Genomic DNA, 26,957 nt, shown 5'->3' on the forward strand with positions numbered 1-26,957 from the left:
TAGCTCGCCTACCAGCGGCAAAAACTTAACAGATCATGAAGCAAATTATCACCAGCCTAGTCTCTATCTCAGCCGCCCTGCTGTTGTTCGTGCTCATCAGCGAATACACACCCAGATGCAACGGGCAAGTGCACCACAGATTCAGCGGGTGGAGGCCCGGTGGAAAAAAACGCTCCGACGCCGCAGAAGTCAACTCGAACAAGATCACCATTGAAAGACCACAACTACCTATTTGCCAGACGACAGAAGAACGACAACTAGTAAGAACATACTTTACATTCATTTTTGTTCTTCCGTATCAAATGATGTTTCTAATCGTCAAATACATCATGTTACCCTTTTGCGATAATGATTGATTTTTTTTTCCAAAAAACTGAATAAAATATATAGGGGACTAGAAAAAAACAAAGAATTAACGTTCACTATTCCATCTATTGACTTTGACCAGCCTTAAATCGCTCTGATGCATTTTCTTTGCTACATCCGAATATGGCGTAGAGTCTCAGAAATTGCATTTTATTGGCATTTTCATTTCACCTTGACTGCACACATATTGAATATGTTCGCAAAATAGAACAAGTGTGATGAGGAAGAGAAAGTCCATCTTAATTTTTAAAAGTATACTCTGTTTCCCAGACGTTATAAACTATGTTTGAAGTGTGTTATGTCAACGAGATGAATTTTAAAGTAATGCCGATTATCAAAAGGGGTTAATATATTTCCTTGTTTTCGTAATTTTAAGGTGCGCCAGATAGTTATTTGGAACCTGCTTGGTGTGTTTATTTCATTTTCTTTTGATAAGGTCTACTTTTATATCGTTCTATAGCATCTGAACAAAGTGAAATCAAAAATTTCTTCTTCATTATTCGTCAATTACCCGTAAAGAGACAATATAATATAGAGAAATTGAATGGGCGCTAAACTACGAAAACATCAAATATCGTGCTTACTTGAATGTTGAATTACAATAAATGAATGTATCAAAGAACTAATTAGATATGGAGACCTATAGGAAAAAATATTAAATGTATTTATCCAATCTGAGTCAACTGCAATTAAATGTCATTTGTTCTCGAACTTAAACTGGCCTTCTCTTTAAGGTAGTATGTTGTGAAAATGAGACCATTCTTTATTGCATTTATTGATTGTGCCAAGAATCAACATCATAGAATGTTATCATGTATATGTTTGATTAACAAGAAGAATCTCACATTTTGAAATCGTCTTTCTTTACCAAATAAACTGGAGTTATTTAATTTTCTTGTCGGTCAATTTGGAAGTGTGAAACAGTTTGTTTTATCATTTTGTTTCTGACAATCGGATACTATGGGTCCGCTATCCCCTACCACTCCAATAATTTAGGGACGATTCTTGAAGAAACATTGTATTTTACATCTAAATAAGCAATTTATTTGTTCTTTAATAGTAAATGCCTTTCTAGAGGGCTAGAGAATACAATGAAATAATCACAATTTTTTTTCTTCCATTTTTGTCAAACGTGCCTGTCTATATAATATATAATTTACTTCATGTTCCAACGCGAACTACTAGGGGGTTTTGAAGATATCATAATATCTATTTCGGCATTCCCTATCTCTTACAGATAAATCAGTACAACGAAAAATGTCAACACACTTTCGGATTCACAGCAACTTGAATAAATACCTAGATACAAGAATTATTTTTAAACGAACCTCATGCCTCAGAAAGAAATTCATTGCGTAATTTGTACTAACCCCACAGATCTGGGTGACTTTATGACGAAGCCATAGTCTATCATAATCCGGAATATGAATACAGATAGCTAAGGGATCAACAATAAGCTATTGATATTCAGATTGTATATGATGCGTATTTGGCATGAAGGTGTCTATTTCATTTTTGTGTTCATGCAAACTCCTCAATAGCTGGGCAAATTCATTAATATGACAATATGAAGGTAAATTTTCAGAAGGGTTTCCTTGTTTATGGCACCTCATTTATCTGTGATATTTTGTGCATGTGATGACTTAATTCAGAACTTTGTGTTTTCAGCTTTCGAAAGGATAAAGCTTGATAATTATCAGTATTTTTGTTTTATTGGTGCTACAGAAGGGGTGACATTGTGATGAAATACATGTACATTTAAATCATTTAGAAGAAAAAAATGTAGCTTCTTTATAGCGCAGTGCAATAAAGTCGTGAGCATTTCACATGAACTTCAATAATAAATAGTAAGAGAGAGAGAGAGAGACCATCTTCAGACTCTCTTCGAATATTTCCATAATACAAATATTGTAAGTTCAATAGTGAACCCCTCAAGTTTGGACAGTACATTTGATCCCAATCACAATCCATTTCGTACTGCACTTAACATAGTAACAGAATAATTATGATATTGGAATAAAGGGCGCAATCGTAGGGATCCTAAGGATTAAGGACACTATTTCACGGAAATAGTAGTGCGTTAAGCTGTTTAAGTAAAGGATGGCCTTTCGAAATTACAGTAATCGACAGCAAAGATAAAAGAAATATATTCCACGGTAGATAAACATGTGATCAGAATACGAAACGCATGTAACTATTAAACAGGGCTCTTGCACTTTCGAGGGAAAATACAAATTTTACGGACGTTTATTGTTTTTGGCCTACCATCCAAGGATTCCCATTAACGTCGATCAATAGAAAATACCCCAAACGTTTTCGAGTCCTCATTTCAATTTGACATGTCTAATAAGGCATAAGGTGTGGGAGCTTTGACAGTCTTACCTGAGAATTCTTTTAGACACCCCCTGAGTTTCAGAGCAATGACTTCGGAACTGAATTTGCTGCAAATATTCAGCAATACCTAGATACAATTTTCTTATTTCTCTTTTCTGTTGTTATCCGATATACATTTTTAAAATATAACGATGGTGATGGAAGTACTGCTAATGGATGTTCTTAACTCAAAGATAATGCGATATTTTGTGATCTTACTCGATAATTTTATGTTGGAGTCCTTATCATAACTTTCGCTACAGCAATATCCATTATATAAAGTGTTTGCGGTTAACCAAATGTTCTTATTTACAAGTCAATGTTTGGTGTAGTTAAAAATACTTCAAAATGATGTGAAAAACGGGCGGTTCCGGAATCTCAAAAGGAGGCGAAATGTTTTTTTCTCAGTATTTTTCCCGGCATGACATGAATTTCCCAAATCTGGCCTTATTTCCAAAAGTCACTTATCAAAAGAAGGACTAGGAGAATTGAAATACATTTTCCTTTGCATTATACAAATCGCAAAAAAGAGGTCGCGGCCAATTCGCCACTTGGATTAGTCCATGATTAAAATATGCATTTGGTAGAAGCTAATGCTATATTTACCATGGAACATAGACTATATATATGTTTGAATTATAATCCTTAGTTTTTAAATCTTTGTTTTGTTGTGCTTTAGCAAAATAATGGGTTATTGTATAGCACTCATGTCTGTCAGACTTAACGTTCCTAGCGCTCCACTCTCCACAATTGTCTTGTTACAATCAATATTAAGATTTAAAAAAAACGAACGTGGTTCAAATTTACCATCGGGTTGAACACGCTTTTGCAATATAATTTACACTTTTCTTTGTTCTTATAACCCCCACTTCGCATTGTGCAATAGTGATATGTTACACAATCATTTGTTTTTAAAGGAGAAGAGAGAGAAAGAGAAGAGGGGGAGGAAAAGAGAAAAAGAGAAAAAAAGAAAGAAAGAAAGAGAAATGAAGAAAAATGAATACCTTTGTAGATTTTAATCGACTTGTTGTACTTTGAACGTCATAGGTATGCTTTTAAACGATACACATCAACTGCTTGTAACACGAAAGAATTAAAATAGCGGTTCACCGCTTCAGGCATTATCCTTTAATCTCAGACCGATCTTATACACTTTTTTTTTAAACGAACAAGTAAGAGACCATTTTTGTTTAAGTTGTTCAGTCGCATTAGACGATAGCAGTGTAAGCACCGGTCAGTCATTATTCCGAATTCTGACCCCCCCCCCCCACTTTTTTTTTTTTTTTTTATCTGCGACGTTTATATTTCATTTTAATATTATCTCAGCCGTTAATTTTTTTCAAAACAAAGTTTTTGGTTGCTTGATATCTTCCGGTTCGTATTAGGATTTTAAAAACAAATTTTTAATCATATTTTTCTTCGTTGTTGCATTCTGATATAAACAATAAAGACCGGTTCTTGAATGAGTTTTATTAGGTTACTCCTGAATCCAAACATTGAATTGGGAAGGGATCCACGGAATCACATCAGTGATCAATAATGACAAAGTTTAATCGTTTATTGCACTATTTTCACATCTCTGTACCGACTTTCGCGATTTCATCCATGTGACGTCCCACTGGTCTCGCTCGCACATACATGTAAAGGGAGGTGGTATTTGATCTCCGGTCAGAAAAAAACCCGTCTAATAATTCAACGAAGAGCCGCTGATGAGACATTTTGAGGTTGACTAGGGATTGGGTTTCACCTCAACGTGTTTGAGAGCGTGCTATGATTAGAATTCTGAGACCGATCCCGTACCATCTTCATCTGAACTCTTATTCCAATACTCCTGATAATGGTATAATTATAGACCCGGAAACCCCAAGAATGGTGATAAGTTATTCACTCTAAACATTTACGCCACATGTAAGTGAAACGACCCCAAAAGTCGCGGTTTCACGGGTAGAATGAAGCTTAAAGGAGGTAATATTAAAGCTTAAAGTGGTCGAATTTGACCACGCTATCTAGTGACAAATGTTTTTTAAAGATGTAAATGGATCGTTACCAGGTTTAATAAACAATTAATCCAGGAAACATTTTCTCTTCCAAAATCCTAACTTGATTGATATTTGTAATTTCGCAGGGCATGATAAAAACCCTGATATATTTCCTGATAAAATTTTCCTGCAGAAAAGGCATAACATGAGCCTTTAATTCGAGTAATATAAATCAGGAACATGTCTTAAAGTTCTCAATCGTTTTCATATCGGACACCAGTGTGTATTTTATTTTTTCTGATTTTTTTGGGGTGAAAATTGTACGTCCGAAGAGTGATTACAGTCTTATATCTAATATAGTTGTATATTGTAATTGCACAAGTTATTTGTTAAAGTGTTTATGAATGCAATCTTTCATCACTCGGTGAGAGCCATCAAAAGAAAAAAGAAAACTGCCCTGGGTCTCTTCCCCTGACAAATATGCTCTTAGAAAAAACCTAGAAATACTGGACTTTATAGTGGTGAATATGTATAGGAGCAATATTATTATCGTGGGAAATTTCATTCCGGACTTTGGTAGAATTTTACCAATTTTTCAGTGATATGGGACTCAATGAGCCATAAATTTTCCCGTGGTTCATCTTATTTGGAGTTCGTATTTTAATATCCCTGGAACAAGCTTTACCCGGGTTATAGGGGCGATAGTTTTCCTATGTAGTGGTAGTTTTTTTTTGTACAGGAGTATTTGCCCCGGGTTTGTTGTCTATAAAAGACGATTGCCTCTGATAGGACAGTTTCCTATTGGTTAGTGTCCTGGTGTGGTTGTCTAAGAGTATGGATGTAAATAGAGTGGACATACGAAGGTTACATCAATTTTAAATCAAGTTCTTTTCATTTTTATATTTTTGAACCCTTTCCTACTTATCTAAGTATTACGTTTAGTCATTCTTATATATTTTTTCATACATTTCAGTAGCATGTACAGATCATCTTGATATGTAAATTCACATCGAACGTTCTCCTATTTCGCCTTCGTACTTCAGTTATGCATAAAATTCAGAATCCCGTCTTCGACACGTTTCAGATATAGTTTCGTAGTGTCAGGGCTCGATCCGATTTCAGCTTAAGCCTCTATCATATTTCTGCCGAATGGTGGACAAATTCTATTTAAAGAAATCTATAGGGATCGATTTTCTCCTCTTGATCCCATTTTTCCTTATAATTTAACTCCACCCCATCCATCCCCCTCTCTTGTTTCTTTTTTCCCCTTTTTTCCAGCGCTCTAATGGTGTAACCGTTGGCTTTGATGGTGACGTAAAAAACAATAGAAAAATTCACATAAGCCTTCTATAAATTAATGTTAAACTAAACTCCTGCATAAAAAAAATCTAGTCCGCAAAGCTTAAAAAGGAATCTTTGAGACGTAAACAAAGATACCCGTAGAAGACAAGTGTTGGTCTATGGGGACTTCAATACTTTAAGTTGTCGACCTTGTTTTAATCAGCAAGTGCTCTTCTGTGTCTGCAATTTTTAGCAAGCTTATAGATGCAGAGGCTGGTTTTTTAAACCGCCATATGTCGTTCTATAGATCTGAAATGTGGGTTTACAACGCCCACGAAAGACGTTTGACGTTGTTTGAGAAATGGGCCACATGTAGGTTTCTATGTTGCTAGTCAAAAAAACATGAAAGGTTAGATCGGGACGCTTATTTTGCTTACTGACTCCTTGTTCAATGATGTATGTGATATCTATGTGATATATTGATAAAGCTCTTTTGCACTCATGCGAGAGCTCCCAGGTTTATTCCTTGGTCGGTGTTTATATCCTTGGACAAGGTGTTTTGCCCGCATCGTCCCACTCCACCCAGGTGCTAATGGGTACCTGGGAATGCTGGGTTAATAATATTGGTTGGGATCGCAGAAAGAACAGCATTGTTTCATTTTAATTATACCTCGGTCACATCAGCGAGACCGACTCCAGACCAACAACGCACCGAACGAACAATTCACATAACCCACCATAGTCTAGAATCGGTCCATTTGGGTGTCGGTGTGTCTGAATGTAATTGTAAATTGAGTAAGAGCTGAACTTTTCTCTTCTTTGCAAAATTACTGGATAAATGACAAAAAAGGGTTAAAAAGACATAAAGACTCTCGACCTTGAGACCCTATTATATAAAGATCGACTGGGAGTTTACAGATATCACGCCTTAGATCAGCGGACCTCTGCGGGATAAATGAACCATGAAGGTGTAATATGTAACCGTGCATTTTGCATAATTTATTTGTAACCTGCTTTTATTCAATGGCTTATTAATAAATTATTAACCTCCCTACTAAAGAGAATTATGGCCATTCAGGAAGAAGTATATGAATATTGTATTTCCAGCAGCAAGCGGGGATATGTCAGTTCCAAAACTTTGGCCAACCTCTTCAACAGCTCTTAGTTAATGAGAACATTATCTTTAAAATTAATGTTCATGGTCGTTTAAAAAAATCTTATGATCTTGACATTAAACATCGTGCAAACTTCAATATTGAACTACTGAATGTATAAACGAACGAATTCCAGATGTTAACCTCCAGGTAATCACTTAAAGACTAAAGATATCTATAAAAAAAAATACGCATCAATAATCTTATAAACTACAAGCAAAGTAATCAGTGTTTTGGTGGCAATGATCAATATTATCGAATTATCTCATTTATCACAAATAAAAGCAAATCTCAAAAAGAGACTGACTATATAGTTATTGCAAGCAGAAACTCATATGATAAATGCATGATGATATTATCCCCAAAATGAATACCAGGCTCTGATATTGTCCATTTAGATTATAAGTCTGGATTATTCACCGATGAATTCCACACATACCTCGGATAAGAGGGTCACTCCTTCGGACAGACGATCGATGCGATCTCCATTGGTAATGGCCGAGACACGATCCCCTTTCCCGCCAAAACTGACGTAACGCGGTACGCGGGAACAGAAGGCGAGTGCAAAGTGATATGGGAATTAGGAATAGAGGACAGAGAAAGAGAAAGTTCACCCAGGAGAGGAAAACAGGAGAGGAAAACGGGAGGGGGAAAAAGGGAAAAGGCCCTTTGTTGATTGTTTACACATGGGGTCTTCTAAAATCAATTAATACTACTTTACAAGCCGTATTTGAACCGACATGGTTATTAATAATACCAATTGAACAAAATAGACACGTAGTGTCTTATAATGAAATCATAACTTGAATGTATTCAATTTAATGGAAAGTTTATCGGTCAAAAGCAGATATGGGACATACATTTAGAATAAAAGTTTATTGAAAAAAAATGTAACTACATGAGTTCTCTTACTCTTAAAAAAGAGGATGCCTGGTCATAACAAACTTCAATTTCAATAAATTCAAAATCGAAATAAACACTTAAAAGGAAAGGAAAACCTGAAAGAGTGGTATGGGTTACCTTCAAGTTGGGAGACATCATATTTGGCATTACCCCACATGAGTGGATTCACAAGAAATATACAATCCTCCTTAAGTTAACCTTTGACATCTTTACCAGTCTCATCCCTCTTCGCGGTCGATGGGCCAAGCACTGTAGTTCAATGACTTGCACATGTGGAATAAGACATTCATGGGCTAAAATTACATTTCTGCTAATCATATATTGGTAATCAGCGATTATTACACTTACGTTTGTTGTATATATGAATTTTTACTGGTATGTAACATCAATGTCATATAGTTTACCTTATTTGATTATTTTTGGCAAACTTCATCCATCATTATGCGGTCAAATGAGGGCGAGCCATATGAGTTATACAAAAGGTCCTATAATAAGAAACACGTTAGATAATAAATCACATAAATGATACAAAAGGCTCTTTTAAAAGAAACACGTTAGATACTAATCGCCACTTTGCTATATTTTATTCATTACTCGTTAACACCAGATGTTCTGACAATAATTATTTGCCAATCAAGCACCGTTTGCGTCAATGCACTTCATCATATTCTTATCGGACGTACGAGCCTTGGTTGCCGGACCTATTTTTGTGAGTTTTTCAAATAGTAGCCTTGCCCTCACCCAATGCATTCATTTCGTCATCCATCATGAAACGATCCCACATCCGTCAAATTAGCCACTCACAATAGACACCAACTATGTATAGTTGATTATTGATGCTATCCGGATGTTTGATAGCAGAAGACTGGGATGAGGGAAGAGGGAGGAACATAATCGGTGAAAGAGATGAAAAGATGACAGTTTGATCAATGAAACACAGTCATATCCGGTTGCGTAGCACGCCAAGTGAAGTAGGCAGAGAGGGACCTTTGACCTCAACCCTAATGAACTACCCATAGGCTGTATATTAATAAAGAAAATGTTCACACTAGTATATAGTCTCTTGTGGTGTGATTGATTTTGATTTTTAAGGTTTCACCGAATTTCAATGTAGTATATTTATACATTTATTTTACACATTTTCTTATAGAGAAACAATACTTTGTCTTTCTTAAAAGTTACGTTGATATGTTCATACATTATCCCATCTCTCTTGCCCCAGGCCTCCTTCTTCAACACTCACTCACCCAACCCACCCTCTCCCTCCCTCCCCTCTCTCTCTCTCTCTTCCTCTCTCTCACTCTTTCTCTCCATTCACGAAGCACGATTTCTCCTTGCACTTTTTAGCCTCGATATTTATCCCGCTTGATAAGAGGACGTTTCCGCCGACATTTTAAAGGTGGTATATCTGAATAACCCTGGGGAGGAAGTTTCTTTTTTTTAACCCACAACACATCAATTATGATCACCAAACATCTACATATGTCCACTCTAATGGGCGAAAATTGCGTTTTTGAAATGGTGTCATAGACCTTTTTTGTATATCAATCAGCTTGACCAATACGCTTTTGAAACAACAGACTTTTCTGTGCACCGATCTCCGGCATAACAACTCATCATTTAAACTAATAATACCTGATACCAAGGCAATTTATCGGTCATAATGAGCAAACTTTATGAAAGAGATTAGTGATGTTGAATAAAGCGGCCGCTCATTTAAATGATATTCATCAAACTGGCATTTCGTCATACAATCAACAGGAAACACGATTAGTACAATCACCTGTTTCGACCTTGAAACCGCATTCCCAAATCGGCAGCTTGCGGACACTTGTTACCATAGCAACAGCATCCAGTACTGAAGAAAACACCCTGATGAAACGTTTAATGTTAAAACCTGTGTTCCTTTTTTTCATTGCATGTAGTCATGTAGACCCACACGTTTACCAAAGAAAGAAAGAAAGAGAGAGAGAGGGGGGGGGGAATCATTTTCTATTCTATTTCAATGAAGATAAAGTATAAATCGAATTACCAATGTGGTCGAGTCTGAATATCTAATTTCCCAATACCGATGAAAAGTTAGAATCCTAGCACTCCTTAATTTGATCTTGCTTTTTAAAGGTGAAATTTACATTGTAATGAATATAATGAAAATAATAATGAGTTTCTAAATTTAATTTCCCCTGCCTGTGTCGTCATTACCGTCTTTACTATCATTACAAAATATATGTTTAGATACATAACTACAATAGAAACCACCCAATGGTAATAGCTTACTTATTCAATCAAATAATTCAGACGCACTTATAAATGATTCAATCTTAGATACGCCAAATTGGCCTTGAATTCTGTAATTACAATACTTGGGTTGCACGAAGAAATATGATCATATCACATTGCACTAATTAACATGCGTAAAAGATAACATCAATGTACTATATAATTGTCATTGCAAAAAAATAGATGATATATCATAATACTAATTGGTTTTCAGTCAACCACGTATTAAAGTCAACGTTGGTATTATATCATTCAGAGGTCATTATTGTTGAAGTGTGTGGATTACCCTAACCTTGATGGTTATAATGATAATGAAAATAATAATAATGTTATGATATTCTATTTTTATCTAGGATACATGCCAAATACGCCTATAATATGCGTTTATAAAAGAGCTTTGGAAACTGTCACCCATCCGATCATTTTGTTGATGACAGTCATCATTGTTCCTCTTATCAAATTGAACATTTTTATTTTCATATGTGACATAATTAACATTTAGATTTTAAACGATGATTAGATAAAATAAAGTAATAAACTTTCATCATACATGGACTTGTTTAATAATGCAATTACTTTTAGAAATAATTCGCATGTTGGATTAATGGAAGATTGCTATTAAAGACAACCTAAATTGGATGGACTGACGGAAGAACAAACGTTTCTCGTATGCGGTGAGCAACACTATTCAGCTATTCGGCTATTCCATTATACAAATTTTTCAAGATTACAGTGTCTACATGGTATACTATAATGAATTTGATAACCGGGAGTTTCGGTAATTTCACACAATTATCAATTGATGTATATAGAGGAAACCGACACTTACAAATATGGGTTTATATCAAGCACAGTTCATGGGAAGATTCTTACTAATAGGGGCGAAGATGGGGGGGGGGGGGTGTGAGTTGAGGTACATGTACACCGGAGCTGCTCGATGGGAAACATTCTTGTATTGTTTCAACATCGACTGATAAACATCAGTGTCATGAAATATTCATGGATATTCTGTAGGTTAATCCCCTTTAATCCCCGTCGATAATACCTTGAATCTTAAATACACGACACATGTATCTCTATCACACCTAAAAAAGAACTCTACGCAGCTTCCTAAAAGGCCGATTATTAAGATAATTTGTGTACGGTCTGATGTCGGTCTGTTGTCCACCTCACGAGTGTGACCCTTTTTTCCCTAATAAATGCTCTTTTTCCTTCTTATAAATGCTTTTTCCCCTTCTCATAATTAGTGTCTTAACCCTTTTGATAAATGTCCCCTTTTCCTCTCATCATTAAACGTGCCCTTAATTTCAAGCGACTAAGAGCAATTTCCCCAAAAGCTCGGTCACCACGCTCGCTCGTAGGTATAGATGTTATAATTATGTAACTTATCAAAGGTCTTTTCTGTCTTCCGTTATGAGAATGTGCTTAAAACCCCATAATCATTGGCTTTTTCTTCTTTATAAGATGTAATTTTTCGCACTGCGACCTCTCAAATCTTTAAAAATGTCCTCGCTCGCAAAGGAATTTTCAGACCATCACACCCAACTGCAAAGTATGATGCTTAAAGATAAACTCCAGTTCTGGTCATGCGATTGCATTGTGAAAGAAAAGGTGTGGAATGGATCAGAAACAGTTGATCATGTAGCATGTAAGTATTGGTGTGCACTACAAGGATCTGGAGTCATCAAAATCATAATATATTTGGCCGACTCTTGGTAAAGTAACAAGCACTGTACACAGAAAGCTATATATGGGACAACACACATGGTGACGGGGCTAGTACTACCTTGATTTCGTTGTCTTTCAATGCTCATTTCTCAGCCAGTATACATTTTCTTCCAAAATTGTTTGGCACATGTCATTTATTCGTAATCTTGAACATTCAGTGTAAGTTTCGTTTGATTATGTGAGAATTAATTTTTTTTTTTTACCAGAACTCAAGTTTATCTTTAAGCAGTATCTTATATGATGTATAAAGAGAAAAGAATATTGAAATCATCCCTGATAATGTAATCACAATATAGGAGTATATACCATTGTCTAAAAAATTGTATATTTTCTATTTGAGATTTGCTTTTGGAGTTGCCTTTTTTGTTGGTGCCCCTCCCCCCCCCCCCCCCCCCCCACCCCACTTTGGAAGCCGCTCCTCCGCCTCTGATGTTGTGGACCTTCATTCCGCACTTGATGTTCATTATTGGCTCCTACTCTGTCCTCAATCATGCCAGCCATAGCTGACCCGAGGAAGAGGGAAAACACGAGAAGTGAAAATATATTTAAAAGGTGAAGGACTGTATTCTTTTAAACCTTTTATTACATTACGAATCGGATTAAGGAATAATTTGTAGTGAAGTCGCAGATTATATCCTTTTAGGTAGGATAGAAAGGGGGATTTGTTGGAGAGGATTATCAAGTAAACTTTACCGTATCGCCAAAAGCTGCGTTTTCCGCCAGTCTTCGAGGATAGACAGGGAACAAATAAGCAGCAAGCACCAACACGTCTCAAGAACATTTTTTTTTAAATACAAGGCCTCTAGACTTTCTATTTGTGTTAATTGAAGGCTAAACGAATGAACTAGCAATGTGACATTTCATGGTATTAAATAGCCATAAAATTTCCAACATTAAATCATATTCACTCTACAATGACTTGTCTATTGTTTTCCAATGGTTGATGCGCCCCTGTCGGCAGTGCTTAGACAATAGTGACAAAGCGCTACTTTTGGCGATAGCGGAAAATCAATATCGATCCTGTAAGTGCACTAAAACTGGTCATACCTACTCAGACAAGACTCATTTACTTTGCCTTCGTTCATGTGACTAGTGTGTATTTGTTTGTGTGTGCGCGAGGGTGTGCATGTGCGTGCGCGTGTGCGTGCGCGTGTTTGTACGATATTTTCGTTCCTATATATTCCTCCTCTCTCTCTCACTCTTTCTTTCTCGCTTCCTTTCTTTGCCACACCTTTGCCACACTCACTTTCCGTTACTCCTCCTGTATTTCAACACCGTATAGCGCTTTCCATCGTCTTTCTTACTTTTGGGGAGGGGTGGAGACAACTTCCATCCTACCAACCACACTTTTAGGTGTTAAGTTTGTTCGTATGATCGAACGATCTTTCCTTTTTTTTTTTAACCCAATCATTGACTACTTTAACTCAATATTGGGGCATTAGTAACAAGCATAGCTTTTTAACATGCCCTACTATTAGAACAAAAATCTTTTATCTTGAAGATCATACCATGTACATGATATATTGATAAGTTACTAATGTTCAATTTTTATTTACGATATCTACGTAAATCACCATTGTTACCAGAAATGTATTTTTGTTACGTTCTTTATGAAGTAGTAGATAAATAGACTTGAACTTGAACTTCTATAGATCATATTGTTTTATGATTAGCGTTAAAAAGCCCTAAGATCAAATTATATGGCTCCATGTACGTTTCTAGTTTATAGTGGAAATCACGAAAAACTATATATCTTTCTCTCTACTTCACGTGCTCTGTACGTCAATATTATATCGCTGAACCATGTTGGGATTTACTCAATAACATTTACGCCTCACACGTATGCCTATGTGTACCGATCTAATACGACGTGAACCAACATCGTTGACATTTCACCGTTTACCTTCCGTTACGTGGATAATGTTAACCCATTGCTTACTGGAACCTGGTAGTCCCTGTGCTAAGCTTATGGGAATTAGATAATTCAGTAACCAACGGGTTAAACATCGGAATTAGCGGCTAAAGGTTAAACGTTTATTGCATCCGAACAAGTGAGAAAAGAATGATGCAGCTAAGGCTATCCTATGTATTTCAGTGTGGGACAAAATAAACGTTCAGGATGAAAATTAGAAGCCTTGATTTTAAGTTGTTTATCCACAAATCAGGATCTATCCGCTCTTGTTGAGGCTGTATAGTACGGTAAAGCCTCAACTTAAAGATAATACAAAGTTTTGGGACATTTTGAAAATTGGGTGGATAGTGATTCTTTACAATTTTGATATATTTGGATGCCCCTGTGGATGTTTTATATGCATTAGAAAATTTAGCCCCTAAAACACTTCTGCTTTCGAAAAAAATTGAATATAATAATTTACCGGTGTTCCCGGTAAATTTTGATAAATTTCAAATAGCGCCTACGGCCGTACAATGGTAGCTGGGACCATCATAATCTCAGAATATGTAGTTGTAATATATAATTTCCCAACGGGAATAGCTAATTGGTCGATTTTAGTCAAGAAACATTGTTTCATAGCTTAATTCATATCTTGACTTGAGAGGGAGCTATACAACATAAATAGTGTATTACTCACAATTTCATAACTTTACACTCGATATCAACCAGGAAACGACCACTGAATAGTGTAGGCTCGCATATGCTTCCAATATGTTCATTTGAACAAAATTCATGACCCCATACCAAAACTTTGTATTACCTTTAAGTGCGGATAGATTGTGTACATGGTATATTCTTCGTCTTCTTCTTCTTCTTCTTCTTCTTCAAGATAATCTGCCTCCTTCAATACTGAAGATTCTTGCAGATGCCGTATACTCGGCCTTATTGGGGTGTGCAGGTGGACCATTACACCGGGGTTTCCCCCTACTCTTATACCAACTCATTCCGAGTCTAATACCCAGTCTCTAAAGGGCTTGGGAGTAGGCGTACGCCGGCTCCAAATTATACTAGTTTGAGAGCATTCAACAAGAAGTTCATGCTCAGCGCTTGCTTGAAATTTTGAAGGCATAGATTGAGTTAGTTGGTGATGAAGTTCGGTTTTTTGTTTTAAAGACATACAGTGGGTTTTTGTTGAACTTTCGGTGATATTCAAAGTGCACTATAATTGGGATTGTTTATTGTTATGGTAACAATACAAACGATGTATTTAATGATATGTAAAGGTGAATTGCATTGGAAACATCTCTTATGCTCTACCCTGGCAAACATCCTGTTTTACTTATTTGTGCCAAATCGGAATAAAATGCTTTAACAATGTGAGGCTTATTCCACCGACTTGAACAAGAGGTTACCTGAATTCCATAAAGTTCTTCAAAATACTATCTTCCTCATCATGCTCATCGCACGTTTCCCTTCACCGATTTAGCATTAGATTCTCCAAGAAGCAACCAACCGCAGACTAGACACGGCGGGGTTGAGGGTATCTTTGTTATCGAGTGTTGAATATTGATGATGATTCCCAGATCGCAGAGAGAGATAGTTATCAGTTGTGATCTGAATTCTTTCTTATAAAATTTGTACTTACCGGCCGGCAGAGCGTGAGAATGGAGCGGATGCTCGGATGAAACAAAGAGAATGGGGGAGGAAGGACGGGGAAACAGACGGGAAGAGTGAGATGGATAGATACTAGGAGATAAAGGTAGACCGTGATAGATCGTGATATCCCTATAAAAAAGAGACAGTTAGTCAGGCATTGGAGTTATCACGAAAGACAAGGCTAAAGATAAATAGAGAGGGAGAGAGAGAGAGGGAGAGAGAGAGAGATAGTGAAGTTTTGGGGAAAATGCGAAGTTTTGGAAGAGAGGAAAGAAACATAGGATTATTGTAAAGAAAGATAAAATTAAAACATAAAAAGGAAACTATGAGGGGAAAGGATGGAAGAGATGAGAAAGGTATAAAAGAAAGAGAGACCGAAGAAGAGACTGCTGAACATTACTGAAGGGAGCGAGAGAGAAAGAGAGAGGGGAAGGGAGAGAGAGAGGGAGAGACCAGAGGACAAAGTGGGACATAAAGAGGAGGAGGGTGTAAAAAGGGAGAAAGCGAAGAGAGGGGGTGTTTTCTATTATAGGCCGATACTAAAATAAACACAAATGTGCATAAACCACTGTTTCGACCGACTTAGAACTTCCGATTTCGCTTATGAAAAATTATAGAAGAAAGGAAATTGAGTGGTTTCTAATGAGAGCACGTTGATAGTAAAATTAATTTCGCAACGGTGTCGTTACTGCCTTGTCGTTTCGATAAGTAACGGGAGTAATGCCAAAGGGTGACATTCATCAAAGTTACCAAAGACATGAGGAAGCTTGAAGGAATAAAATACCACTGCCAACATGCGTGTATTTAGAAGCAGAAGAGTTGACCGAGTACTTTAAAAGAGCAATGTATTAGCGAATCGGGTGAACGGACAGTTCATGACTGTGAAGAACAATCCTTAAAATCATTTGGTTTACTAAACAGCCCTTGTACTGAAACAAACAAGACTAAACAAATCAAGATATATTTATTCAAAGAATGGACGACGTCGCCCTTTAATCCAAGGAGGGGGCTAATGGCGGCGGTCCACCGTGAGATCACACTACTAGAGTTTCCGAAAATCCATTTCATTAAGCGTTTGTTGCAATAGTTATTTTACTAATATAATCAAATGTAATGCTCAAATTTTTGTTAAGTACCTCATTACAAATTATCCATTCAACTGTTACGAACAATATTGAACCATAATAGTCAGAATGCGAATTACACACGATACGACATTACGTGTTGTTAGGTAGAACAAGTCATAACGTTTGTCCTACCTAGCGGCAGTAGTAGTACTAGTGCGATTGACTACGGGTAGTTTGGTTTTTTATCAAATCATATAAAAGACCTATTTAAAACTGCGGGGAGGGGGGGGGGTTGTCGGAGGGAAGAGGCTTAACATTTAACGTACGTTCAATGTTATGTATGCATGTAAATAATCAGTATGCATTTCCCAGTAGAATAAATCCCGAATGGATGTTATCAATACAGGAAATCTCAGCAAAATTCTCTCTAAGATTTGTGTTTGCTCCATATATTCTATCTGATAAGTTTATTCAACTATAATTACACTACAATGTATTTATCAACCTGCTTGTTTAAAGGGGGTATTATCTTTAAAACGCTGTTCATTGAAAAATATATGCTTTATATGTAAAATACAATACAAATCCATTATGAAATATGTTGATTATAACTCATAGGACCTATATGATTTTTAGATCAGACTACTTAAGACTCAAGTGTTTATGGGAAAACATTTTTGTCCATCGCTCTCCCCCACTCGTGCCAACATGTTACAATATCTCAAGTTTGGTTGTTCGATCCCATGGCCTATATTTTTCCCCTTTCCTCCTCGCTACGCAGATCTTTGCATTGCAATCTTAATTACAACAATTTTCCTCTTTTTGTTTTCCTTTTCAATCTTTGCCCCTACATCTACAGCTTGAAGGGGATTCCGATATTCTGGGCGATTTGAGGAGAGCGGCAAATAGGATGAGACTTCTACAACTCTTCAACCTGTCAAAGACTCGCCTGAATGTAAGCACTCTTAAACTCGAGTTTCTTTCGTTCCGATTCATTTACGGTAATTCGACACGCCGTCGGTCGGAGCTAGAGACGGGGAACATCTCTCCGGATAAAAAAAAGCTGGCCCCAAAAATAAAAAATAAGAAGTTCGAAACGCAGGGTTGTTTTGTTACCGTTTCGTTATGAAGTGTGGGGGCAGTTTTACCGTGATAAGGGGCAGGTCTGGGGGAACAAACAGTTCTTTATTTTAGTTTACGGAAGGAATTAAAATAGGGCATTGGTCAGTGCATGAGGCTCCAATCCGTCATTGACTTTCATCCTTGAGCATGCATTTCCGTTATGTAAAAACCATCGAATTTTAATATGAAAAAAATACAATTCCATGTTCTAGGCTCCATCTATTCTTCAGTTGAATGGGGATTCGTATCCAATTTCTGATTTTTTTTTATCTATTTCCAAAGTATTCAAACTTCCACATTTCGACGTATGGCAGACAATCTTATGATTATAAATAAGTTTGAATGAATACATGAAGTGGAAGATATGTTCTTTATTTTGTGTCCATTTATGGTGCTGGAATAAAGTCAAATAATTTATGTTACAACCATACGGCAAACAGGCAGTAATATATTTATAATTTCGAAGAATCTTTTTGGTGACGATTGCACGTAGTTTTTACAAGGTTGCTTTTTAAATGTTAGCTCTTTACATGATTGCCAAGCAGTGCGAGAGAATGAAAAGCATTTTTAATTTATAACAACAATTATAATTACTTTCCGACCACAATAATGCTGACATAAAACTTTAAGAATTATTCGTACCTTGGTACGGATACAATTTCATTTTTTTTTAATTAAAAAAAGTACCTTTTCATTTTAAAATAATTGCTGATGATTTTGCGCAACAATTTTGCAGTTTTGTTTTTATTTCATTCCTAACTAAAATTATGAATTAGTCTGCACCTGCGTCAAAATGTTAGATAATGCCTTTGATATGATTTCAACGCCAGGCATTAATTTTCTCTCCTTAAAATGAATGTTGACCCAAAATGACGGAAACGTTCTTTTAATAATTTCTTATTTTAAACACTGTTGTAGATAGGCAATGCAGTTGACACAGTAAATTGAATACCATTTGTCATACATTACTCATCACTGTCTGTAATAACATTTCCGATTATTTCATTAAAAAAAAAAACGAATACGGAAAAAATAGACATAGTTAACGGCAGTCTGTAATATAACAAATCGTTTTAATTGCCGCTGTTATCATATGAAAATAAAAAATAATTTTCCTCGTGTATGAGAATAGTATTGATGACGTACACATTATAAATGAGCAAATTTGTTTTCTCTTTCATATCATCAGGGTTCCCCTTGGCCTTGTACTGAAAACGCGCTTTGAAAACTCCTATGATTTATCATTATTACAGTACACTATTGTTAAGCTGAATGTATATATTAATATCGTTAGCTGTGAATGATATCAATTATGTAAGTATGCTTCAGAAAGCAATCACTATATCGACAATGCTTTCATTATCATGCATACAGAGACATCGTGCAACTCATTATTTCTTAATAATTGCTGCTTCCAGTTTTTTTTCAGTGGCGGTGGATAACAAACAATCAAAAGCCCTGAATAAATGTAGTGATAAAACTTTGATGACATGAACAATATTTTTATTTATTGTTAGTAAGAGACCGTGGGTCAAAGACCTATAGACCCCGTTTCGTGAAGAAAAAAAAATCAATAACAAGTGTCACATTTCCATAACAATTTTGCTCTCAGCCAATCGAATGTAAGGCTATCAGTATCTTATAACAGTAATTACAACTAGTTATTGATAACAAGTATTTATGAAACATGGCCTTTGTTAAAAATGCGATATTGAGTTTTGAGCCTGTTGACACAGAATAACGATATCATTCTTTCTGAATCGAACGAAGCTATAGCAACCCAATTTAATAAAGCAGTTCAATTAAAGACCGACGTAAAGAACCGAATGCTATTTTAAGACAACCTCATCGGCTTGCAAATTTGATGTTTTTTGTGTTTTTCGTAGCGCAAAAGTGGAAGGTAGACTGTTGGAATAGGGGCCTGTGTTGAAAACTTTAGACGTAAGCTTCAAAATGTCACGTTCCCAAGAAACATAAATCGGCCAAATCAATGTTTTACATAAATTACTTTAAACATTACACAACTTAAAGGGTATTGGTAAGGGTATGACAAATGTAGCTATTAACTCTGGAATAATCTTTGATGATAAAGTGAATAAACAGTAAACTGTCTGTAAAACAGCAATATAAAAATATACAAAATTAAGAAGGAAAACGTAGAATGTCAATAATTATAGCTTCCATTTGAACAACTGGTAATTTGGTAATGCATAATTTTGCTCCAGAGTCTAAATTTGGGATTGTCAAATCTGAATTTGGAGGCATTGTCGTCTAATTGATTATTCATGGTGCATCAGCGGGCCGGCTGTAAGAAATTTGATCATAAAGGGAGGAATATTGAAACAAGACAAAAAGAACGCCAGAACATATCGCCTTACAGCAATCGCCTGCTGGCTGTTAATTTGTGTCATTTGATGGACAATAATGAGGCATTAAAAGCTAATTTTGATAATAGATTTGGAGACCAGAGTCACAGTGAAGCGGGAAATTCATTAAACATACGCGATAGGTAAAGTACTCTTGTGTGAAAATTTTAAAGTAACTGTAAAATAAAAGTTATTCCAAAATTACTACGCGGTATTCGTCAATTTAATAATATGGACTAGTCTTTAAAATTTTCTGATAATGCGTAATTCTTCGTTTTTGACGACTATGGGATATTCTCTATATTTTAATCGCAATGTATATATGAATGTGAAACATTTGGGAGTATTTACTACCGCCAAAAAACAAAATCATAAGACATACACAGGGGCGGATCCACGTAGCGATTATTCCGTAGCACCCCAAAACGATTAAAAAAAAATAGGATAATAACGTAAAGTTAACCTTTATAAAACAAAAAACAAAAGCGCCCCTCCCCCCCCCCCCGCTTATTCGCCGGCCGGCTGAGTCGCAACTAATATTTTCTCACGGATTGGGCACCCCCTCTTCCCGCCGGCTGGATCCGCTCCGCCACTGGACATACATGTATTTCACAATTTGGGTTAAATCACTAATTATATACTTATGTATTTACTAAGTTCACTATTCTGGGAAGACTGGACTATGTGTTTTTAAATGACAAGTGTATTTGAATTTGATTAATTTGGGAATATTCGTCATATGCACCTTTAAATTACCTTTTATTCAAAATGTGTTGCATGTAAATTAAATTTGAAGCGTTTGCTATACTTTACAATTGAGCCTAGTTCGAATGAGCCTAGTTCGAATGAACCTACACGTACCACATAATAGAACATTTGAAACGTGTCACCGGCTTCATATCAAAACATGTTTGTCACAGCGACCACTTCCCGTAGTGAGTTTGATTGCATTGTCAAAAATGAGACAGGGAGGGGGAGAGAGACAAACATACAGACAGAAAGATGCCGTTAATTTCATGCATGAATCAGTGATTACACTAAATTGTTGTTTAGAAAAACGCGTTCTCAAAGAGACAAGGAAAACAATTTTTATTTTAAAAATGGTGATATTCATCAAATGGCAAATTTGTATCATCAATCATGATCATACACGAGCAGCCTTATTTTTATTCTAATATTGGGGATTATTACGGAACCTCTGATACACCTACACCCATATTTGATGTTGTAGATTCAATGAAAATAGTTTCAAAAAGAAAAGATGCAATGTTTAAACTACAGTCCACTGATCGGCCTCTAATTAATTCAATATTATTTGTTCGTACAATCATTGCTAAATCTTCAAACAATATAATTATGGCAACTAAAATAATTTGTACAAGTTCTGTAGATATTCAAGACTCGTATGGTCCTACCGGTCTATTCAATACAGTAATGCTTTGGTCTAAATGAGTTCGGATAAAGATATAACAAATAAATTTTACATCGTCTGTAATTTTGAAATAATAATATATGGGGACATGTCCCCTGAAGAAAAACAAATCATGCGCTATATATGAACTCGAATACGATGAGAAATAGCGACACGCTCGTACCAATATTTGTATTCAACATTGACTGTGGAGTACTTATCTTTATATATATATATATATATATATATAAAATGTATTTTTAAATATACAGTATATGCGATTTCAACAAGATTGGATCAGTAATCTTTTCACTGTGATCATTCCGAAATCATGTACACCTACAAGTCGTGTGTCCGGCCAGATAGGTTGGTTATCCGGACAGGCGATTTCAAACAGTAATTTGAAGCATCATACAAGCAATTTTCATAAATCTTTTAAGACTGATGTTGGAAGATCTAATGAAGGACACATATTCATGATGGTTTGTAATATGTGATTTCATTAATATTTTTGGTTAAATCCAATGGCAAAAGAGAAAGCTTTGCTTTTGTTCAGTGTCCGAACACTCCCCCCCCCCCCCCCATCATACTACAAAACAAACACATCCCCAGTTGCTTCCAGTCAGTTTCTCTCACGAGGTAACCGCATGACCGGTACGCATCATTATCTTTAAGGGCACTCTATAAGGGGGCACTCTATAAGGGGGCAAAGTGTAAAATGCCAAGGATCTTCCATCCCCGAGGCCCTGCCCTCTATCGCATCACTAGACGTGTTTATGGTAACTTTGAATCTACAGAGGGACATTTGAATGGTACGAAAGCAGTGCAATGACACGAAATTAAGATACAAGACAGTTTGAATCCAACGGAATAGTATATGTACAGTTCCATGGGTTTAATGTACCCTTCATGACATGTAAGACAAGTGTGTTGTACATGATTATGTGGAAGTAAAAATATATAATTCAATTAATTTTTTATTTTTTATTTTTTATTGGCAAAACGTTGGTCAACTTAACTTTCTAAACTTTCATAATAACAATCATTCTTAAATATTCTGAATAATCCACCAATTTTGTTTATGTCCGATGTGGGAAATCATGTTTCTAAAGGGGGCATTTGGATGACTGTAACGCTATAGAAATAAAAGCTTGATAATCGAAAACAATGCGCTAGAAAACAAATTTGAAACAAAGTTTGCTTGAAATCCGCTTCGTGAAAGCCCGAGTATATAGAATTTTTTTTAATAAAAAAGGTAATTTTCATATAATCAGAGATCTGGGAGCTTTTACTTTGCATTCATCAATATACCATCGTGACACCCGGGGAGTGCTGCATCCTATCACATAGCAACACCTAACTCAATGATCCACAACGGAATGCTTGTACTTTATTTCACAAAGTCAACTGCCTCGCACCTTTAAAAAGGGTTCCTTAGGCTAGAAGCAAATGTTAAATTGATATTCCTTTGCAGAGACTAAAGTTCGAGATAGTATTTGACATATGGATGGGCATGTAAAATGATATTTAATTCAGAATGGATGGATTTGCTCTTTGTTGTTCTCAGCTTTAATAATGTAATACTATTACACGTTTACCCCCTAGTCAATCGTGAAAGAGTCACGTACTTGAAACTGTGTTGCGTTTGAATGAGAACGCGACGTCTTCGTGTAAATGACGATTTATTCATGACTGGTCTATATGCTCGGTTTCCATCATGTGTTACAAACCGAAAATAAGAAATTCTAATTTGAACTTCTTGTTCTTTTTCCCTCCATTTCTCTGTCTACAATAATCTGTTTCCAACACTTCGTTCTCTCTTTCTTCTCCCATCTCAACTTTTCCATGTATCCCCCTCTTTATCAAACCTCTCTCACACTCTCTGTTTCTCCGTCTTTCTCTCTCTCTTTCTCTCTCTCTCTCCCACTCTTTTTGCCTGTCTGTCTGTATGTCTCTCTTTCTCCCTCCCTCTCTCTCTCTGTCTCTCTGTCTCTCTCTCTCTCTACAGGACTTGAATGATGCGACATCGAATGAAGTTGATGAGAGACCTGTCTATGGAGACTATCTCGGAACAGGATTATAGGAGACACCGTTTCTTTCACATTTGCATAAATAGCCCTTTTTTCAATATCTAAGTTTAACATATGAACTCATGCATTTTTTAGTATACAGGTGCAATGTTAAGGATACATATGTTTCAGCAAATAGCTTCTTTTTTCTTCAAAACTTTCATCATAGGTCTTCTTGATACCCTCGCATAAAAAGCGGAATAAACCTGCTGCTTTTTGCATCAATCATAAAAACAAGGGAATGTTTTCTTCTGATTCAAGACTGTATGTAGTCACATGATGAACAATTGAGAATTGAATTCGATTTATATATACGTTTACTAAATTTATTTAAGTCTGAATGCTTTTTAGACAGAGCTCTGTAGAATAGGTTGAATAAGCTTTCATTTTAAGCAATTCGTATTAGAAGCTATATTACCAATTATAATTTTATTCATCGATCGTGAACCTGATTAAAATGTCCTACAGTTTCTCTAAATGTCTCTAATCCAGTCATGCTCTTTATCATCGTCCACGAATACATCATTTTGTGTGCTTTTAATGTTCTCCACGAAAACACCCATGTGATGATATGTAATCAAGTTCCGATTAATATTTATCGGCCGTGTATTATTTAATAATATTCAGAGCAGCATTAATTCAATGTGTGAACATATAAGTGAAATCGATACTGGTGTATATATTTGTACAGGTGTAGTTACATAAGCACTTCAGTGTGTGGATGGAAGAAGTTTCGTGATTCAAAATAAATCAAGAAATTAAATGAGGAGAGTTCATACGCATCAAAATCGATGAAGGCAAAATATAATAAAGTTAAATTAGATTTATTACGTATATACTGTAGTCGCTCCGCATGTTTAGATATTTAGAAACAAACGAGGTAAAAGGGGGATAGAGAGTGAGAGAGAGAGTGTGTATGAGAAAGAGAGAGAGAGAGAGAGAGAGAGGAGAGAGGAGAGAGAGAGGTTTGCCCGTTCTGCGGCAATTATCCAAAGATTAAGCGCAATCGCCGTCCTATGTGACATAATTATATAATACCTATTGGAAATAATCAACACAGATGCATGGCCTATATAGTAATCACTTGGAATGGATTAATTGATAAACAATGTTTGAAATAAGAAGTGTGGTTATTCATTTATTTATTTATCTATTTAAATATCCATACAAATATCTAATTAGTTTAATTTCGATGCATTAGAGTAGAGTTGTAATAGCAATTTAAAGGATTTCAACCAAAAACATGTGCTTCATGATTGGATTTTTTTTTCCCCCTTACACTCAGTAGATTTATTTTCTTTCTTTGTTTCTCTAATTCTTTCATTCATCCCCCATGTCATCGAATATGCCTGATAAGACCCCTCCCCCTCTTTCCTCTAAATTCATTCCAGTGATTTTAGTAAGGAAGATATGAAGAATCTAAGGAAGATATGAACATGGTTTATGTACTGTGAGCAGTGAGGTGAGGTAATGTTTTCTCTCCTTTTTTCACGATGCAATAACACTACATTATCCTAGCGTCATTACCCTAGAACAAGTGCTGTAATATAATTGCTACGTTATGACTTTGACGGTTAAGGTTGACTCCACCCACCCCTTCCCCTTGTTTTAATATCAAAGTATACTTTCCCTCCCCCTCTCAATATCTATATATCTCCTATATTTATATCCTAGACATGTTACTTAACTTTCAAGTCTGTTTAAGTTCTGGAAAGTCGAATCATTATTTCAATCACTAAAATCTTCAACAGTCAAGTGGCGCCGAGACATTGAGCTCCTAGCCCACCCCCTACATGAATGCATCAAGGCATTTGCAGAGGCCCCTTAAACATTTTTAAAACTCGTCATCTCTCCCTGAATTTATATACAGTAATATTATACGCATTCTTTTATATTCGTCGTTCACACCTCCACGACGTATACCTCACTTCAAAAATGTTACCTGATGTACCTCGTATTTGTATCTCTCTCCGTAAAGAATCCCCATAGAAATGATATTCCTCTTCAAAAATGTCAAGTGTACTACTTGACTTTCGTGTAGTTATAGTCTAGAGACCACTTATATTCCCGGTGTTTTGATACAATACAATCGCAACTATTCTCGAAAGATCAACTCAACGGTAATTTCAACACCCTATTATACATCGCATAAAAATCATGTTCTGATCACGAAGTACGTCACTGCATGTTCACACAATTCAAAAGGTGACGCACAGGACTATTGGAATGGCCTTAGGTAGATTTCTCCGAAGTAATGGTGATCGTGTTACCCTTGAAATCATGACATTTTGCTACATCAAAATGAGTTTTATCGCCATTATCCCACTATCTATCGCTTGGGTGAAAAAGGTGGCGCCCACTGATGACAATCAAGTTTCACGCCTATAATTATGCTTCGACGGCAATTGCTCTTTAGCGTCTATTTTGTACATTAATCGAATTTAAATGTTAAACCTGGATCAATAGTATACCTAACCCCAAACCTCAACATGTACCTAACCTAAAACCTAAGTGTAACCCCAACACTAACTATACAAACTGTTTACTTGACGAAATTGACCCTGCGTCAGTTTTGTATTATAACTGAATTCTAAATGCCAAATCTGGAAAACGTACTATACATAACCCTAACCTTAAACCTAACCTAAAAACAAAAGTTCAACCCTGACTCAAACTTATTTATCTTTGACGAAATGAATTAAAGCCTGGAGCAATCGCCTGAGCATTATGCCTGAGGACGGATAATCAGTCACCTTTATTGCCTCCCTCCTATGTCCCCGTATAATATTAAAGTTACCATTTCAGGAAATACTAACGAGGAGAGCGGTGCGTGAAGAAAGAAAATGATTGTATTTTTTTATGATGTAATACATGTTTCGCGTCTTCATTTTGATGCGAATTACTTAAATGGGATATTATTATTAGTGGAGATTTCCTTACAGGTAAATTCGCTGTTCTAAACACGAAGCAAATCGCAAATATTCTACATTTCTAACACTTTGCCGAATATAGATTTATGAAAAGTGCTAATGAAAGATTGCAAGGTTATTATCGCATTGTACTTGATGACGGCTTGTAATTTTATCGAAGAAGTCTGTAAATATTCTTAGATTTTGTTTCACGTGTGCAGAACGATACGCATTGTCCATCATAATGTATTTATTTTGTGGTACAAATCACGGTAGAGTTAACGCTTTTTTTCATGCACCTTTGTATTCCCTTTTGGTTATGTTAGCCTCTCCTGTCACAGCATTAATCTTGGGAAAAAGAAAAAAGAAAGTAATAAAAAGGTCAAATCTAGACTTCTA

At 36.0% G+C, this 26,957-nt stretch overlaps 1 protein-coding gene across 1 annotated transcript; it reads left to right on the forward strand.

Annotated features, from left to right (window-relative positions):
• On the forward strand, positions 1-26,957 carry LOC582423. The gene is made up of 3 exons (XM_795086.5): positions 1-260; positions 17,541-17,636; positions 23,589-26,957. The coding sequence occupies exons 1-3, from the start codon at positions 36-38 to the stop codon at positions 23,661-23,663; spliced, it is 396 nt and encodes a 131-aa protein (XP_800179.1). The 5' UTR covers positions 1-35; the 3' UTR covers positions 23,664-26,957.

This window comes from Strongylocentrotus purpuratus, unplaced genomic scaffold (genome assembly GCF_000002235.5).
Source record: "Strongylocentrotus purpuratus isolate Spur 01 unplaced genomic scaffold, Spur_5.0 spur5_scaffold_15, whole genome shotgun sequence".
Lineage (NCBI taxonomy): Eukaryota > Metazoa > Echinodermata > Echinoidea > Camarodonta > Strongylocentrotidae > Strongylocentrotus > Strongylocentrotus purpuratus.